We start from the raw sequence: 18,815 nt of genomic DNA on the forward strand, positions 1-18,815 counted from the left end.
ATTCATATATATAGTATATATGGTTTTATCATAGTATTGTGAGTCTAAGACTAAGGTGTCAGTACATTCCTCTGGCCACGTTTTATTGTACGCTAAGATCTATTCCTCCTGGTGCAGGAATGTAAAATGACATTCTATGATTCTGTCTAAACCATGAGAGAAAAGGCAACATGCCTCAGTCCTCTGAGTCATCTCGGTCATCGTGTACGTTTACAGCTCTGCTTCTTATTCACAGTCGGCAGCAGTAGTAGTAGGCGTGAGCTCCAATTGGCTTCCTGTGCTGCTGCTCTGAAGGTTAACTCTTTGTTTGCTCAGATCGTCATGCTCTGCAACTTCGGCCTTGAAGTCACGGGGGCCCGATACACAGCAACACTGAGCCCAGTGGCGGCAGATAGAGATGAATCCCACTATTGATAAGACCTGGGAGCAAAGGTAGGTTACTACCCAAACACAGACACTCACTGTAACCTTTATGGCCTAAGAATAGCATGGTGTTATGAGAAACAAAAACCAGCTGTAACAAGGAAACTATACTGATTAGATTCAGTTTCTGTCTTGTGATCTTTCTGAATGTCAGTATGATATGCTCGCTCTCACCTCCCAGACACTCTTTTCGTCTCTGAATCTAATGTTAATTATATTATAGTTATTATAAGTCAAGACAGACAGTAGTTTCTTTGACCTGGGTCTGTATGCTGTGCTCAGGCCCATCTGGACCTTGACGGGGCTGAAGCATGTTAACCATGGCGAAGAGAGACTACCTGGTGGAGGCCGCCAAGCAGATCCGCATGGCACTGGACCGAGAGGTCAATGAGGACTATGAGGCAGCCTTCAGCTACTACAAGAACGGGGTGGATTTACTGCTGAACGGGGTGCAATGTAAGTGGACAACGTCTGATATTTTCACGTCTTTATGGGGGTTTATAGGCTATGGGGTGATAATGAATGGAGTAGTTGAAGAGGCCTGTGTTTAAACACACTCATCAGACATGTGACGCGAACCGTGGATTCTAACTGGAGAACAAGAATAAGATATTCCGAAAAACAGGAAGTCACACATGCCAGAGGTTACTTCTTATTAGCCAAACATATGACTCTCTCTCTCTCCCCCCCCCCAATGTGTCAGTGGTCAGCTGAGTGTGACCAATCATCACTAGATCAAAGACTACCAGGATCTGAGGGAATCACTGATCAGATTTAAATCATTCCACTCATGGAGCTCGAGTGGCTTGGTGCTATACAGTCTGACAGAGGTTTCAACTGTCTTACAGTGGACCCCAACAAGGAGCGTCGAGAAGCAGTAAAAAGGAAGACCACCCAATATCTGAAAAGAGCTGAGGAGATATTCATCTCACACCTGCAGGACAACCTAGGGAAGGGAGGCTCTCATTTAGGGGTAAGAGTTTCAAGTTCAATTTCCATAAATGTAAAAAAATAAATGAAAAAGAGAGAGATCTAATTCAATTAAAAACAGTTACATACTGAGGTAGGGAGGTTTGTGATCATGTTTTAAAATGTCCATAGGATAGTGGGGTATTGATTTCTAGTGTGAGTTGAAGATCATTCCAGGAAGCTGGTGCATCAAAACAAAAGGCAAATTTACCAGGTTCAGACTGAACTTGTGGGACCTTAATGGAAGCCAATCATTGAGAGGGTCAGATATGGTCCATAATTCCAATAAAGCATCATTGTGATATACAATATGGTGGCAAATTTCCTACATAATCTAATAATATAAGATACCAATGTCTATTTCGTCTTTCTGATAGAGAAGCCCAACCCACCTTTTCATACAGGATGTAATGATGAGTGCCATAACTATCAGCAGTTATGAATCTAAGAGCAGAGTGATAGGGGTAAAAGAGTGGCAGAGGCAGCGTTTCTATAAATTACATCACCATGATCCAAAACTGACATAAATACTGCTTCAACAATCCTCTTTCTGCAAAGCATAGGGGAAGCTGGATTTGTTTCTGTAATCATAATAAGAATAATTTATCATGTAATATGAATATATATATATCATTCACACTATATATCATATCATATCAGATTCAGATTATTTTATTCTCACCGCTTTTAAATGTACATACAGTACATTCAGAAAACATGAGTGAATGAATGAACACTTTATTGAACAGATTGCAGAATGGGTACAATACAGTACGGCTCAATACACATAATTGTTAAGGGGATGCAGACCAGAGAAAGACGTTTGTCTTGTTTAGATCAGGGTCCCCCATTTTCAATTCATAGTGACATTTATGACATACACAACATACATAACATCATGACATTTATGACATAGGGACATACATGGCATACAGGTATATACTGTTACATTTGTGACATATACGATATGCAAATATACAGTACTGTTACCCAGAGATCCTAACAGAAAATATATACGGGGAGGAGACTGTACATTAGGAGGGGGTGGGTGGGTGGGAGAAAATATATACATACGGTGGGGAGGAGACTGTCTATTAGGGGTGGGGGGTGGGAGTTTGGACATTTATGGTGGCCAGTTTCGAATTGTTTTTATTTTTATTTTTTATTTATCCTTTATTTATCCAGGAATGTCCCATTGAGATACAAGATCTCTTCTTCCAGGGAGTCCTGACCAACACGGCACACAACAAGTTTCAACATAAAACAGGGCATTAAACAAAAAACATACAATTCAAATATAAATACAGAGGGTCATTTGTGCAGTGACTTGAATTGCAGCCTCCCGTAGGTGCTCTTTAAGAGCGGTTTTGAATGTGGGTAGGGATTCACATTTGTTTTACGGCTGTGGGTAGGGCGTTCCACATTGTTGTGGCATAATTGCGAAACGTGTTTAGTCCCTTGTTTGTGCCGAATCTGGGTTGCACATGATTTGTGGAACTCCCTCTGGTGTTGTGGGTGTGGTATTCACTGACCTTTGGGAAGTATTTCGACATGTACATGGGTACCTGAGTGGTGTAGTGTATATTGTAGACCAGGCCCATTGCAAGTTGCTGTACTCTGTCGTCTACTCTAAGCCATCTTAGGTAGTCAAAGTGGGCAGGGGTGAGGTGGGTTTTAGGAGTAAGGTCAAATAGTAGTCTGACCAGTTTGTTTTGTGATGTTTGTTTTCTTGTTTTTAGCGCCTTTGTGGTGCTTTGGTAGTTGAGGTGCAAGCATAGTCGTAGTACCCTTGAATGAGTGCTCCTGCCAGAGTCTTCAGGGTATTCTTGTTTACCAGAGAGGAGATCCGGTACAAGAATCTAGTTTGTTGATTGACTTTTTGATTACATTGGATGCTATTTTGTCACAGGAAAGATTTGCCTCTAGGATGGAACCCAGATGATTGTTTTCCCAGGCTCCTCAACTGTAGTTTTGTAAACATAGTACAACAACATATATTCTATCTATAAAAACTATAAACTGTAAGCTATAACTATAAATGTAAACTATAACTATTAACTATTAACTATAAACTATAAACTATGAACTATGAACTAAAACTATAAACTAAACTATGAACATAAACTATAAACTAAACTATAAATTAAACATAATACACAACGTATATTTCTATCTATATAAACTATACTATACTAACTGTATAAATAAACTATGAACTATAACTATAAACTATAACTATAAACTAAACTACTATAGACATAAAAAAAATCGCGCTGTAATCAGCTGTAGCTAATCTTCTCTACTGTATGTGGGTTTTTATCACCAGGGTTACAGCAGCCTGAGATTTCGACCAATCAGACACCTGAGTTCCCCTGTGGAGGATCTGGAGATGTGTAAAGTGGTGGGGGTCATTGATAAGGTGAGACAAGATTATTTCAACTGTGTGTACTCTGATACCTATGTTTTCTTCTTTAAAGGAATACACCAACATTTTGGGAAATGTGCTTACCGTCTCCTCCAGCGTCAGACAAGAAGATACCAATTTCCTCTCAGTATATTCAGCAGAAGGCTATCCGGTTGCAAGCTAGCCTAGCTTAGCACAAAGTAATGGAAGCGGATACGGATCAGCTAGACTAGCTGTTGGCCAAAAACCCCTCTCACAGAGTTGTAAGCTAGGCTAGCTGATCCGTATCTCTTTCCATTTATTTGTGCTAAGCTAGGCTAGCTTGCAGTCGGATATATCAAGAGGAAATTGGTATCTATCTTCTTGTCTGACTCTGGAGAATATGGTAAGCGCATTTCCCATAATGTTGGCAAGTTCCTTTAAACTATGAAAACTGTGAAATCAAAAACAGATGATGAATAACATCTCCATCATGTTATGAAGGTGTAGCACAAGGCTGTGAACAAATCATATATATATTTTGTTATGTTTCAACATTAGTAATGACATTATTATGTCAACATCTCTGGCTGATAATGCCATTTAAACAATTTATTAGTACCATCTTATTGTAACTTTGTAATAACTGGAGAATGTATTTTGTTCATATTCCCTGCATGGTGCTCTGAGAAAAAAACCAATATATATTATGTTCCCTTTCCCAGGTCTTGACCGTCCAAAGCATGGTCAACAAGGAGACATTTGTTGTAAAAGTGAGTCCTCTCTATACCTACCATATACTCAGCTTTAACATACGGTTATCCTATAACCATGGTTATATGAGTATAGCGAGCGCTCTGCTCTCTAGTGGAACTATCCCTTTATCCAATCTAACAATGAATAATTGTTCTCCACATGTACCCACGCTCCTCTACATAAGTGGGGTCATGGCCACACTAACAGCTCCTTCCCAAGTCTTTCACCACCGAAGGCGAAGACCACGGGGTCCTCAGTGAGTCAGAGCAGAGCGCTCGCTATACTCATATAACCATGGTTATAGGATAACCGTATGTTATATTATCGTATAGCTTACGCTCTGCTCTCTAGTGGAACACAGGAGCTGAGCAGAGCGGAAGCTCGACAGATGTACCTGCTGAGGCCCCCCACAACCATCAGAACCGGGGAGGACCCGAGCCCCCCTAGAGGGGGACGGGAGGGAATCAGATCCGACTGTGCGAAGAGGGTTTAGCACCTCAAACGCACAGGGTGAGCAGATCGTGGGACTTACCTTCACACAGAAGGACCCGCGACCACTCAGGCGAGCATCCCACATGCCACCAGGGAACGAACGGGAAGCAAAACTCCCCCGTCACAGCCCGCAACATCACAGGGTCAAAGGTCAAGAAACCCAACCCCGTGGCAAGGCCGTAGCAGCGGAGGAGGACCCAGCCCCAGGAACAGCCTGAGGGCCAGGACCCCCCGAAAAAAGGGGGCCCGGTGAGGCCAACGATGCCGTAGCATCGAGACCCCACCAGACGGTCACTGGTGACACCACCCCCCACATCGCCAGCGTATCGGACAGGGCCCAATCCAAGAGCAGGCCCTTCCCCCCTACAGCACGCCGCCCTGAAGCACTCCACAGAGGCTACACCCCCACAATACTGTGGGGCCAGTCGGTGCACCGGGAGACAACCCCCAAGAGGTTGATCCCTCAATCCCGGCAACAGGCCCAAGAGCATAACTCGACCTGTGCCCGGAGCACTGCGGACTAGACAGGCGCCTAAGGGGTCTACTGTGAAAACAGCACCCCGGCGGAAGGGGCGTTTGGTATGCTGTGCACGATGTCGCAACCTCCACAAACCCAACCCCTTAGAGAGGTCGAGGTTCAAGAGAAGGCTGACATGATTGGCAGACGTCATGAAAGGTGTGGGGGCACACTCGCGGGCAGACAGGGTCAAGCCCGGCCTCAACCCGAGAGTCGACTCTGCTACCAACACACCGGGGAACCAACCACCCCCTATGTTTAGTTTAACAGGAGGTGGTTGTTCCCTTAACCCCCCAAGAAAAAACTCAGAAACACAACTGCGCGTATACACCGGCTATACAGGCAGTACAAGAGTTTCAGTTTTCAAAAGGGGTTAACCCAGGCCAACAGGTCGACGAGAACGAGTCCGGACCTGGGCCCGGCAGACCGGGACGTACACAGGGATGCCAGAGGGGTTCAATAGAAACCTCCTCGACAGCCCCCTCCCAGCCCTGCCCAGCAGGGGAAGGGAGGGGCGAAAACGAATGGAGAAGGACCAGTCCCCTTAGCACAGCGCAAGGTACAACACAATATGGACCAAGCACACTGTGAAGGACAACTCGTAGTGACATACCTATGACACACACATCCATAACATCAATCCCTGCGACGCCCGGGCCGACCCGGCATTTTCCCCCCGGAAAAGCACAAAGTCCTTCAGGGTACCAGAACAGCAGATCTACGCCCCGGCGGACAACGGGTTAACTGACCTGGTCCGGCGCGACCAGAACCAGTCCCGTGTGCTAGTCACGCCGCCATCCCCAGTCCTAAGAGGGGGGTAGGTACGCGTGTTGATCCAAAACATCACAGAGAGCGCCACCAAGACGGTCAGAACACAAACGCACCGTACCCGGTGGCCCACCCCATGGGCGTGAGACCCCTCCGCCAATGCTTTGATCTACTCCGTCATCTCCCCCCAGAGATGAGCGTGAGTCGTCGAGACTAACCTAGTACACTGGCGCTCGGAAGAGATAAAATCTCCATCCCAGTCGCTTGTATAAAAAACGGCGTTTTTTATAAATGAGCAACCAAGGCGCGCCAGCCCATGGCGTGGTTCCACACCGAAAGCACCCAGGGCCAGCGCCATGTACACGTCGAGACCCAAAACACATCAATGGTAATTCTAACAAGAAACCAGATAACATTTCCTCCACGCCGCCTGGGACAAGCGGCAGGAAGCCGGCCAAAAAGACACAGATATGGGTCCCATATGACGCGTCTGAGGAAAAAACCCTGTCAACACCGCTCTGTATAAAAGAGGAAGACAGGGAACCCCCAGAGAGACCTCCCATGTGAGTAATAATTGAAAAGATATATGTAAACATTGAGCCACGTGACCAAAAGCTCAAAACATATGCAAATAGAGAGCAGAGCAGAAAACAAACAGTTTCCAACTCACCGCATCACCCAATCTTGACAATGACAGTGGTCCACAATATGGAGCCTGAAAGAACTCACGGAAGTCTCATGACCAATAGAAACGCGCCCAGTGACGTATTCTATGGCCGGGGAAATTCCGTGACCCACCTGTCCAAATATGGCGTAGGACCAGGGAACCCCCCCCCCCCCCCCCTTTCCCCTCCCTGTGACGCGCTGACCCCACAGTGTGACAGGAAGACCGAAGAACAGGAGGTCCAACCCTCTGGCCAATCAGTAAAAAGGGGGGAGGGGTTTATCAGTTCACCCCCCATGACCCCATACCCCGGATACGATGAAAAGAACAAGCAGCGCATGATACCAGTTATCTAGCATGCTACATGAAAAAGCGTATATCCTCTAGGATAAGCTCAACAGTTGCACGCCAGCCACAGACGATAAACTCGTTTGTGTAAAAAACGGGTTTTTATACAAGGCTTTAGGCTCATGTGCGAACACGCCACCCGTGTTTTCATACTTCACCAAGTAAAGAAAAAAACAACAGACGTTAAAGAGAGGGTCAAAAGACCTCGGTACAAGCTACATATGTGATTACTTCTGCAGGCTAACACTCTAACCTAGTTGTGGACTCAATGCCATGTTTCCCAAACGTAACAGAATACACACAACCCCCTCAGATAAAAAAGGTAAAGTTCACTCTTACTACTGCACGAAGAACACCGTCTTCTTCATGATGAGATAAGACAAGTCTTTCGACCGAGTGCTATCCACAGGCCTTGCTAAGCACACATATATAGCGACCAGAAAAACAATTTTCAAGAAAATTGTCCTACTCCCTAAGCAAACACACAACCCCACAGCTAGGTGAGGGTTATACATCGTATCCCCAATATATAGTGAATAAACACACGTTTAAGGCCCAGCAGCGGCGGCGGTGGTGGCGGAGGCAACGGTCGCGGTCCTCTGCCGGCGTTGCTTCTTCCGGACATCACCGGTGGCATTGGGTCGGGGGAAATGGGGCTGGAGCACGGAGCGCCCCTCCATTTCCCTGCAGGCTGCCGTCATCTGCTGCTTGGCCGACCCGAATAATCCAGCATCGGAGAGGGGGGCCGTGAGCAGCGGAATCCTCCTCTGTTCCGGCACCCACGCCTGCTCCAGCCAAAGATGGCGCTGGGCGAGAGTGGCCAGGGCGCGCTCCTTCCCGGCAGCTATCGCCTGCAGCTGGGTTAGGTGCAGGATGGCTCCAGCCGCCTGGGCATGAAGGTACCGTTGATGGTCATCCAATACCGACCCGCCCGCCATCAGCCCCGACATGTAGCGCGCTAGCTGCGCGATGTTGGAGGTCGCAGCTAGGCTCTGAGTCACGGCGATGTACACCTGGTCACTCCAGTTAGCCAACTGCCTAGCCGATTTCCCCTGCGGAACTGGCTTTCTTAACGGCTCCCACACCATTTCGGGACAAAGTATGGATGCCATCGGGCTATCAAGTCGAGGCACCCCGTCCTTAAGTCCCTGGACCAAACCCACCACCCGCGTGACTGGCACGTAGGCGGGGGTAAGGCCAATGATGCGGGAGATTACCTGTCCCTGTGCCACGTAGGCCTCCATTGCTGGGAAGAATGGGCAGACAACGCCCGTCTCTCTCACAGGACGACGTTGCCAGAGATTACCTATCATGTCATCAGGAACAGGTGCCGGCAGTGGCTGCGGCAACGCCACACCATTAGCGGCTGCGGCGGCCGCCATGAGTTCGGGGAACAAGGCAAGCAACTCCCCTTGCGTACCTCCCTCCACGTCACTCGCGTCCCTCACGTACGGGAGGCTGCCTCGGGCGCCAACGTCCAACACGGCAGATAGCTGGGCATCTTGTCTCGGGGTCAGAGGTTCTAACCCAACCCTGGAGTACAAGGGACCCCAAGGAGACGCAGCACCCCCTGCCACTCCCTGAGGGGGAGAGTGATACGTCTCTACTGGGGCTTCGAACAAGAGAGCTCCCGCCCCCTCGATGTAATCCTCAGTTTCCATCGGAAATGGAGAAGAGGCAAGAGAACTCTCGTCCCGGCTCCAGCGCAACACTAAAACCAGGCCGTTCACCCCTGCTGCTCGCCGCCTTACGACGAGAGCGAGCCAAGGCGAAGAGTCTGCGACGCAAATCCTTGGCCACCAGAGGAGCTGTCGGCCTATCGGCCGACTGTCCACTGGCGGGGGAACCAGGGCCGGAACCCGGCCATCTCACAGGAGGTGGAGGCTCAACGGCCCCTCGGCGAGGCAAACTCACCACCGGGCGCCGCCCAGGCGTACCTGGCTGCCTGACGCCCCACGACGCACGGAGGACGCGGCGATAATGAAGCGCTGGTGGAGGGTAACGTTGCGAGCATCTAGACCCTCCAACGGTGAAGACATTATCTCTTAGTTTTTTTTTCGTAAAATTGCGAGAGGCACTTTACGGTGGTGAAAATAGGGAAGCAGCTGTTAGTGTGGCCACGACCCCGCTTATGTAGAGGAGCGGATGTGGGTGTGGCCAGGCGGATGGGTGTGTACATGTGGAGAAAAATTATTCATTGTTAGATTGGGATAGGGGATAGTTCCACTAGAGAGCAGAGCGTAAGCTATACGATAATATAACCCACAGTTCATCTACAATATACAATAATATAGACATACTGTAAATACAAACAGATGTCCACCCGTTATATCTGCAACAAGCATTTGTCCGCTGACAGTGGAGATGTCTTGGGACTGCTGTCTGGCACCCTGCCAGCTCCTGTACTCTGTGGCAGGCCAGTCGATGGGAGTACTCTCTCCATCCGGTCCCCCTGTATATCCCTCTCCATTGATCTGACTAAAAGCCCCCCCCCCCCCCCCCACACACACACACACTCTGACTTAGCGCAAATGCACCTCCAATTTCAGTAACCAGAGATAAATGGTAACAAAGGGCCAGTTCTCCTAGAAGATGCCTCCAAGCAACAGCTGAAGCCCTGTGTAGTCCTCCTCATACAGCGATTGACTTTGTTATGTTGTGCCTTTATTAATGCATTTGTCTTGCTTTTTCTCATCTACACAGGAACCTTGTTTAAATTTAGATGACTTAATTAACCAAGAATCAGGGGCGTAGCAAGAAATTCTGGGCCCTGTTCACAAAATGCGTCTCTGGGTCCCCTTACTTGCTACGCCCCTGATTTTTGGTTAATTAGTCATCCACAACTCATATGCACCAGACAACAAATAGGCCTATGCTTAAAATCTGTCATAAAAGGACAATTTTATGTTCTAGTATTGCTAGAAGGTCTGAACCAGAATTAAAACCTCATGTGGGTGTAAGAGCTCACACAAACATTGTATGGCCTCTCTTAGCCACTGAGTCCAGCTTGGTGAAATCATCACATTGACATTAGTCTGTTAGTCAAAGCAGATTAATGGTGTAGTTGTCACAAGACAATTTTGAGTGTTGATATGAGCAAGCAGTTGATGATCCTGTTAGTCTATGTAAGTCTGAGTTTATCTGATCACAGGCAGATCACTGGTCAGGTAAAAGGAGCTTGAAGCTCGTAAATGTCACATGGTGTTTGTCAGATGAGTGCATAATGGTACTTACCATGTTCATATCATAAACATAATCAGATGATTCCTTTCCTACAGTAATATATTATGTGTGTGTGTGTCAACCTAGAGCCTGGCTAAGTCGAGTTGGGAGAGCAGAGACCAGGCCACCATCATCCCACAAGGGGTGCCATACATGGTGAAGCTGCTACGGTATTATGTCAGCGAGGACACAGTGTACCTGCATCTGGAGCATGTTCAAGGTGAGTGTTCTGTCGGTGCTGTGAGAGTGCTTCATCACTGCCAGCTCTCAGCCATTTCCCATAGTGTGACAGTGGTGTGAAAAGCATGTTTGAGCACTCCTACGCAGAGAGTTGGATGACGTTCCACTGCGTTCCTTTGTCAAACATCTCTGCCCAAACAGGAAGTAAACTAACCGGTGCTACCTTTATTTCCCCTTAACATTATTGAATAAATAATATAATATTATTATTTCACCCATATTTTTTGTCTCTTTTATAAGAACCAAAGATGAGTTGAAGAAAGTGAAATAATAAAAGGTCACCTTTTTCACCTTTCACCTTTAGTGGGTGACGGAGAAGAAAATGCACTATGTGTTACCAGAAGACTAACAGTAAAAGTCCATTATTGTCCATATTGAATACTGATTGGCCCTCTATTCTCACAGGTGGGAGGCTCTTCTCCAAGCTGCACAAGGTGAGGAGTGAGAGGGCCAAGGAACACCCAGAGTGCTTCAGTCCCAGCCAGCGCAGGATCAAACTGAAGAACAGCTACACCTCCCCTACCATCAGCACCGACTACCAGCACAATGACGGACAGGGTAGGGGCATGGCCCCTGTTCCTGCGGAGAGACAGAGCGACGAAAGCCTGGATACGGACTCCCCCACTTCGTGGGACGAGACCCAGCAGAGGCTGGAGAGCTGCGGGACCCACTCCTACATCGAGGAGACGGGCTGTCTGCAGAATACTCGCTCCGTGGCGTCACTTCACGCTCGGCTCGAGCGGCCGACTTGGCTTTCTGGGCCGATGAGGACACACTTCATCCACCCGGCCGCCCCCAGTCTGTGTTTGCACTCCAGGGTACCTCAGGAAACGCCCGTGCTTCCTCTTTCTTGTGCCCGCGTCAGCTGCGCTCTCAACGCCATGTCGGATATCCACAAACAGACAGCCGGGATGGGGCTGATAGAGTGCAGCTCTGAGTTTGAAGTTGCTTGGAACTCCGCCGATCCAGTGCACGGCTGTGAGAGGGCCGGTTCACACAGAGACGCAGGACAAACGCTGCCTCGTACAAATCAGACCTCCTTGGGAAATGCAGGGTCAGCGAGCGGTGAAGATAACGGCACACATTCAGGTCAGAATCAAAGTTCCTCTCCGGCCATCTTGCATCTTCCTCTCCATTGCCAAACCCAGGTCTGCGGCAGGGCCCCTTGGATCACCAACGGTGCTCACCAGGAAGGATCTGTCCCAAGCGGGGAGTCTGGGGACACAGACTCACACCAGCGCAGTAGACCACAGGGGCAGGTCAGCATCAGTCCCACCACAGAGGAAAGCATGGCGATGCCGGCTCTCAGGAGCACAGACAGAGCAGTGTTTTCAGACTACACGGACGTAAGGACAGCCTCGGGAAGCTCCCCGCCTCCCTCTGTCCACAGCACAGCAGGACAGCAGAGGGCACGGCCGGGGATCTCCCTGCTGGCCCTCTCGGGAGTGAAGTACCAAGCGGGGCCTCTTTCCAGAGAGGCAGGGGAGGACGTGGAAGAGGCCTGGGAGCTGCTGAGTCCTGGCGGGAAGGAAGCCCCTTCAAGGGAAGGACCCCTGTGTGAACCACACCCCTCTGGCCCTCCAGGGGCCCCACTCCAGAGCCGGAAGGGAGACATGGATGCCTTCCTGAAATCAGAGGGGTCAGTGGGGCAGGAGGAGGACCAGGTCATTGAGGTGGAGGGCTGGTGCCACCTGCCCCAGTTCCCAACAAAGGCTCCCCAGGCCAAGCAGGTGTGCTGGGGATTGCCCGAGACAGAGGTGCGTGTCTGGGGGGCACAGATCCTGCTGGCTCTGGAGAGTCTGCATCAGCAAGGCATCCTGTGTCGGGACCTCCACCCCAAAAACATCCTGCTTACCAGCAATGGTGAATTAATTAGAAAGTAGTGTCATGTATAGTCTAGTGTCAATCATGTGTGTCTCTTTGTCCTATCATTGTACCATGTTTGTCTGTATGTAATGTGTTGTTGATATGTCACTGCACACATTTCACCAAGAATAAAAACAGCTGGACTAAGCACTCGCCTACCACCGCAGAGACTCTGGGATCGAATCCAGCTGTCAGCGGTACCTCCTGCTTGGTCAGTCGTCCCTACTAACACAATTGGCAGTGTTAGCGGGTGGGAAGCCGGTGGGGTATGTGTCCTGGTCGCTGTAAACTGCGGTTCCTACTGGTCGGTCGGGGCGCCTGTTCAGCAGGGAGGGGATCAGGGGGAAATAGTGTGAACCTCAGCACACGTTACATTCCCCCAGTGAAACTCCTCGTTGTCAGGTGAAAAGAAGCGGCTGGCTGACTCCACATGTATCGGAGGAGGCATGTGGTAGTTCTACACCCTCCCCAAGCCGACAGTGCGCGCAAAGACCAGGAAGGGAATTGGCATAATGACTAAATTGGGATGGGTGAAAAATACAGGGAAAAGAAATCCAATTATAATAATAATAATAATAAAAACAGATTTTTACATGTTATGTACTGTCTCCCCAGGAAAGGTGAGTCTGACATACTTTGGCCAGTGGAGTGAGGTTCAGACAGAGATCAGCTCCAAAGCCATGGAACAGATGTACTGTGCTCCAGGTAAAACTACTGATTGCAGTGAGTGACCATGGTTGCTGGGTTCCTTGATATAACCTGCGACAGCTCCAGTTCAGTTACAGTTGTTTGCCAGTGCTATGGGGGTGCTCCATAATTTAGTGAGGGTGAGCCGGAATTGATACACAAGGTACGAAATATTCAAGGTATATGGTTTTGCCATCTTAGGCTGGGCTGCGTGATTTTTTTCCATAGCCTCTGTTTGCAAAGACGCTCTCTGATTGGCTAGGCCGCGTACAGCAAAGAAGAAAATACCCTCTCTGACTGGTTTAGCTCCGAAGGGTCTCTTCCGCCTTGTACATATATTCTCTGCTTCGAAGTGGTTATGCTTAGGCATTCTTTCGAAGTGGTTATGCTTAGGCATTCTTTCGAAGTGGTTATGCTTAGGCATTCTTTCGAAAGTGGTTATGCTTAGGCATTCTTTCGATGTGGTTATGCTTAGGCATTCTCTCGAAGTGGTTATGCTTAGGCATTCTTTCGAAGTGGTTATGCTTAGGCATTCTTTCGACGTGGTTATGCTTAGGCATTCTTTCGAAGTGGTTATGCTTAGGCATTCTTTCGAAGTGGTTATGCTTAGGCCCTCTTTCGAAGTGGTTATGCTTAGGCATTCTTTCGACGTGGTTATGCTTAGGCATTCTTTCGATGTGGTTATGCTTAGAGTTAGGGCCGTTAGCCATCAGAGAGCGTCTCTTTCTTCTTCGCTGCAATCAAAGAGCGTCTTCTTCGCTTACAGAGGCTACGGGAAAAAATCACGGGCTATAGCCATAGATATATATAGAACACTAGATAGCTTAAGGCGGAGTCACCAGCGTCACTGAACCGCCGCCATCTTGGGAGAGTCAGCCTTGAGTGAGAGTGAGTGAGCTGCACAGACAAAAATACTCATAACTCGCTGAAATATTGACGGATTTACAAACGGGTTGGTTTGCGATAAACATCAAAGATGTAGTTATGATACTGCATACTTATAAAAAAAAATGTTTAAAGATGTTTTTTTTTACAAACCGCTTGAATCATAGCCACGTTAATAATGCTTGTAATAAACCAAACCGTTTGTAAATCCGTCAATATTTCAGCGAGTTATGAGTATTTTTGTCTGTGCAGCTCACTCACGCTCACTCAAGGCTGACTCTCCCAAGATGGCGGCGGTTCAGCGACGTCGCTCTCCATTGGCCGGCAGTGCGGGCAAGCTATCTAGTGTTCTATATATATCTATGGCTATAGCACCCTGCTCCCCCTGGAGCAGCCTATGTGCTGCCACCTAGTGGTGAGAGACAGTCCATTCCACATGTTCTCAATAGTAGGACAGGAATGTATATAGCGGTATGACTACAGAATGTTATAATGTCAAAATAATTTTGCATAATAATAACTAAACACACTTTCAAGTGTTGTAGATGCATGTAACTAAATCCATCTAATTGTTGGTCAACAGAGATCGGAGGAGTGTCAAAAATCACAGAGGCTTGTGATTGGTGGAGTCTGGGTGCTTTGCTGTTTGAACTTCTGACAGGAATGGTGAGTAAAATGTGTCCAGTAGTCTACTTCCATGCTATCCCTGTGTGCATTTGTTGAGTACTATTGCCACGCCAGCAGTACTTATTACAAATAATAAATATCTGAAATAAACATTTAAAATTATTATAATAACATTCTTACTGTCTTTTATACAACGGCATGCAAATTTCTCCATTCTGATTGGCTGAAACAGTCAATTTACACGTATGTATCTGTCATAATTCCACGCTCTTGGTCCCAGGACCCGCCCACAACCGAATCACTATCACTCCCCGTGCGAGTTTTTCCGAAAAAAAAATAAATAAACAAGATGGCGGACAATAATATTTACAAATGGATATGTTGATAGCGTCATAACGACTAAATAAAAACCGATTCTAGTTGAAAGACAGTTGGATGTGTTAGTTTGTTGGATGTCTAGGTGAAAGACAGTTGGATGTGTTAGTTCGTTGGATGTCTTAGTTGAGAGACAGTTGGATGTGTTAGTTTGCTGGATGTTGCTGGATGTCTTACTGAGAACAGTTGGATGCACTTCCGAGCTGCTTCCACATGGAGGCAACTTCTCTTTTTTGTTGTTGTGGGAACTACTTTTTGTGGCGGATGGTTTTTTCAATAAATCTTCGATTAATGTGTGTTTATTGTATAGCAATAAGGTTGGATGAATGTGGCAGTTGTATAAAAGCATTACACCACTTGCAGTCGTGATTTGTGAAAAATAAACCATGCCTAGGGGGGTCTAACGACCACCCCTAGGCATGGTTTATTTTTCACAAACCACTCCTGCGCGTGATGTAATGCTTAAATACTATCATGCACTCCTCCTACTATGCATTCATCACTGCAGCACCCAAGTTTCAGCACTGTTTGAAGAACATTGTTACTCAGTTGTAATTACGGTGACCAGGTGTCCCCCTTTTGGTTGTACTGTCCCACCATTTGACTGAACGTCCCACATATTGAGAGGATGTCCCTCTTTTTGAAGCAAAAAAAACATTGGTCTCGGTGAAGACCATGTTATTCTAATAAAAAAAATTACATTATCTATCTGTCCCACTTTGTCCCACCAAAATCTTACTGTTGTCCTGCTTTTGGACTTTTTGCATCTGGTCACCCTAGTTGTAATAGTCGTACCCCTCCTGGTGACTTGTCGTACAGAACCTGTAAGTTGCTTTGGATGAAAGCGGTCAGCTAAATGACTAAATGTAAAATGTAAACGGTCCCCCCTGTCTCCAGCCACTGTGGCAGCTCCATCCAGCAGGGATCAACTCTCACACCCAGCTGCTTATCCCTGACCACCTCACTACTGCAGCAGCCTCCCTGCTCACTGAGGTAAGGAGTGGAACCCCCCCCCCCCCAGGGCATGTGCTCTGACGTGTACCACAGATGTGCACCCCGACACAAGCCTACAGTAGACTATATTGTGTAATTGTGATTGTGTAAACTTTACTGTACACTGACAGTGGCTCAGGAGGTAGAGCAGTCGTCTGGTAATCCGGAGGTTCCTGGTTCGGTTCACGCTCCTCCCGGGCAGCTTGTCAAAGTGTCCTTGAGCAAGACACTTAACCCCTAATTGCTCCTGATGAGCAGGTTGGCACCTTGCATGGTTGCCTCCGCCGTCGGTGTGTGAATGTGTGAGTGAATGGGTAAAATGTGAGGAACAAATTGTAAAGTGCTTTGGATAAAAGCGCTATATAAATGCAGCCATTTACACTCTAAAGCCTGTTTATTGTGTAAGCTGACTACAATAGTGCTTGTGTATAAGGCCTATGCCTACATTGTGTAGGCCTACTGTAGCAACACTGGTGATGGTGTGTAAGAAGGCCTATGCCCACATTGTGTGAGTCCACAGTAATAACACTGGTGATGGTGTGTAAGAAGGCCTATGCCCACATTGTGAGTCCACAGTAATAACACTGGTGATGGTGTGTAAGAAGGCCTATGCCCACATTGTGCGAGTCCACAGTAATAACACTGGTGATGGTGTGTAAGAAGGCCTATGCCCACATTGTGAGTCCACAGTAATAACACTGGTGATGGTGTGTAAGAAGGCCTATGCCCACATTGTGTGAGTCCACAGTAATAACACTGGTGATGGTGTGTAAGAAGGCCTATGCCCACATTGTGTGAGTCCACAGTAATAACACTGGTGATGGTGTGTAAGAAGGCCTATGCCCACATTGTGCGAGTCCACAGTAATAACACTGGTGATGGTGTGTAAGAAGACCTATGCCCACATTGTGAGTCCACAGTAATAACACTGGTGATGGTGTGTAAGGCCTATGCCCACATTGTGTGAGTCCACAGTAATAACACTGGTGATGGTGTGTAAGAAGGCCTATGCCCACATTGTGTGAGTCCACAGTAATAACACTGGTGATGGTGTGTAAGAAGGCCTATGCCCACATTGTGAGTCCACAGTAATAACACTGGTGATGGTGTGTAAGAAGGCCTATGCCCACATTGTGCGAGTCCACAGTAATAACACTGGTGATGGTGTGTAAGAAGGCCTATGCCCACATTGTGAGTCCACAGTAATAACACTGGTGATGGTGTGTAAGAAGGCCTATGCCCACATTGTGTGAGTCCACAGTAATAACACTGGTGATGGTGTGTAAGAAGGCCTATGCCCACATTGTGAGTCCACAGTAATAACACTGGTGATGGTGTGTAAGAAGGCCTATGCCCACATTGTGTGAGTCCACAGTAATAACAGTGGTGATGGTGTGTAAGGCCTATGCCCACATTGTGAGTCCACAGTAATAACACTGGTGATGGTGTGTAAGAAGGCCTATGCCCACATTGTGAGTCCACAGTAATAACACTGGTGATGGTGTGTAAGAAGGCCTATGCCCACATTGTGAGTCCACAGTAATAACACTGGTGATGGTGTGTAAGAAGGCCTATGCCCACATTGTGTGAGTCCACAGTAATAACAGTGGTGATGGTGTGTAAGGCCTATGCCCACATTGTGAGTCCACAGTAATAACACTGGTGATGGTGTGTAAGAAGGCCTATGCCCACATTGTGAGTCCACAGTAATAACACTGGTGATGGTGTGTAAGAAGGCCTATGCCCACATTGTGAGTCCACAGTAATAACACTGGTGATGGTGTGTAAGAAGGCCTATGCCCACATTGTGAGTCCACAGTAATAACACTGGTGATGGTGTGTAAGAAGGCCTATGCCCACATTGTGTGAGTCCACAATAACAACACTGTGTTTCTCCACAGCTGCTCCAGTTTGACGCTGGTTATCGTTTGGGTTCTGGGGGAGGAGGTGTGAGCGACATCAAGTGCCATCCCTTCTTCATCGGCATCTCCTGGAAAGCACTGAGCTGCTAGCTGGCCTACCGACAGCACTTTCTAGTCCCTCTGCTGCCGCCTGCACCGACGAATCAACGGTCCTCACACTACTACTGCCCCCATGTGGCAAACAAGGACGCAAGCCCACATACCTGCTTCCTAATCATATTGTGCTTCCCAACGGATGACCGGATAAACATGGGAATCAGAGTGAATTGAACCAACACGATCCCTTCGACAACAAATGGGATTTGTTACCTCCGTGTATGAAAGAGACTCTAGACTCTTGACATGAGTTGAGGGTGACATTGATGGCATTTTGAGACGTTTTTTTTTCATGATACACACCCAGTTGTTGATACATAACTGCATATCCATGCAAATCATATTCATTATCACCATGCATGATAACCGATGCCGCTCTTTAAAAATGGACCATTAAGGCCGTCTTGGACGATCTGCCATTGGCAACAACAGTTGACAAACAAGGGCATTAGGCAATAAAAAGAAATACCTCTTTTATGTGTTTCCTTGATACTTCTTATGTTATATTACATTAAGCATATTATGCTTTCATCAATATCTGCGTATGAGACTGAACTGTTTTAAAGTTGCAAACAAAAGAGC

At 47.5% G+C, this 18,815-nt stretch overlaps 1 protein-coding gene across 1 annotated transcript; it reads left to right on the forward strand.

Annotated features, from left to right (window-relative positions):
• Positions 1–743: 743 nt before the first annotated feature.
• Positions 744–18,227, forward strand: rps6kl1 (ribosomal protein S6 kinase-like 1; the record flags this gene model as incomplete). The annotated part of the gene is made up of 10 exons (XM_084311164.1): positions 744–879; positions 1,272–1,396; positions 3,719–3,811; positions 4,501–4,548; positions 10,630–10,762; positions 11,188–12,645; positions 13,264–13,353; positions 14,804–14,886; positions 16,120–16,215; positions 18,117–18,227. 10 exons carry the CDS (start codon positions 744–746, stop codon positions 18,225–18,227), a joined length of 2,373 nt encoding a protein of 790 aa, XP_084167290.1.
• Between the last annotated feature and the right edge of the window lie 588 nt (positions 18,228–18,815).

Source organism: Notolepis coatsorum, assembly GCF_963971535.1.
Source record: "Notolepis coatsorum genome assembly, chromosome: 3".
NCBI classification, from domain to species: Eukaryota; Metazoa; Chordata; class Actinopteri; order Aulopiformes; family Paralepididae; genus Notolepis; species Notolepis coatsorum.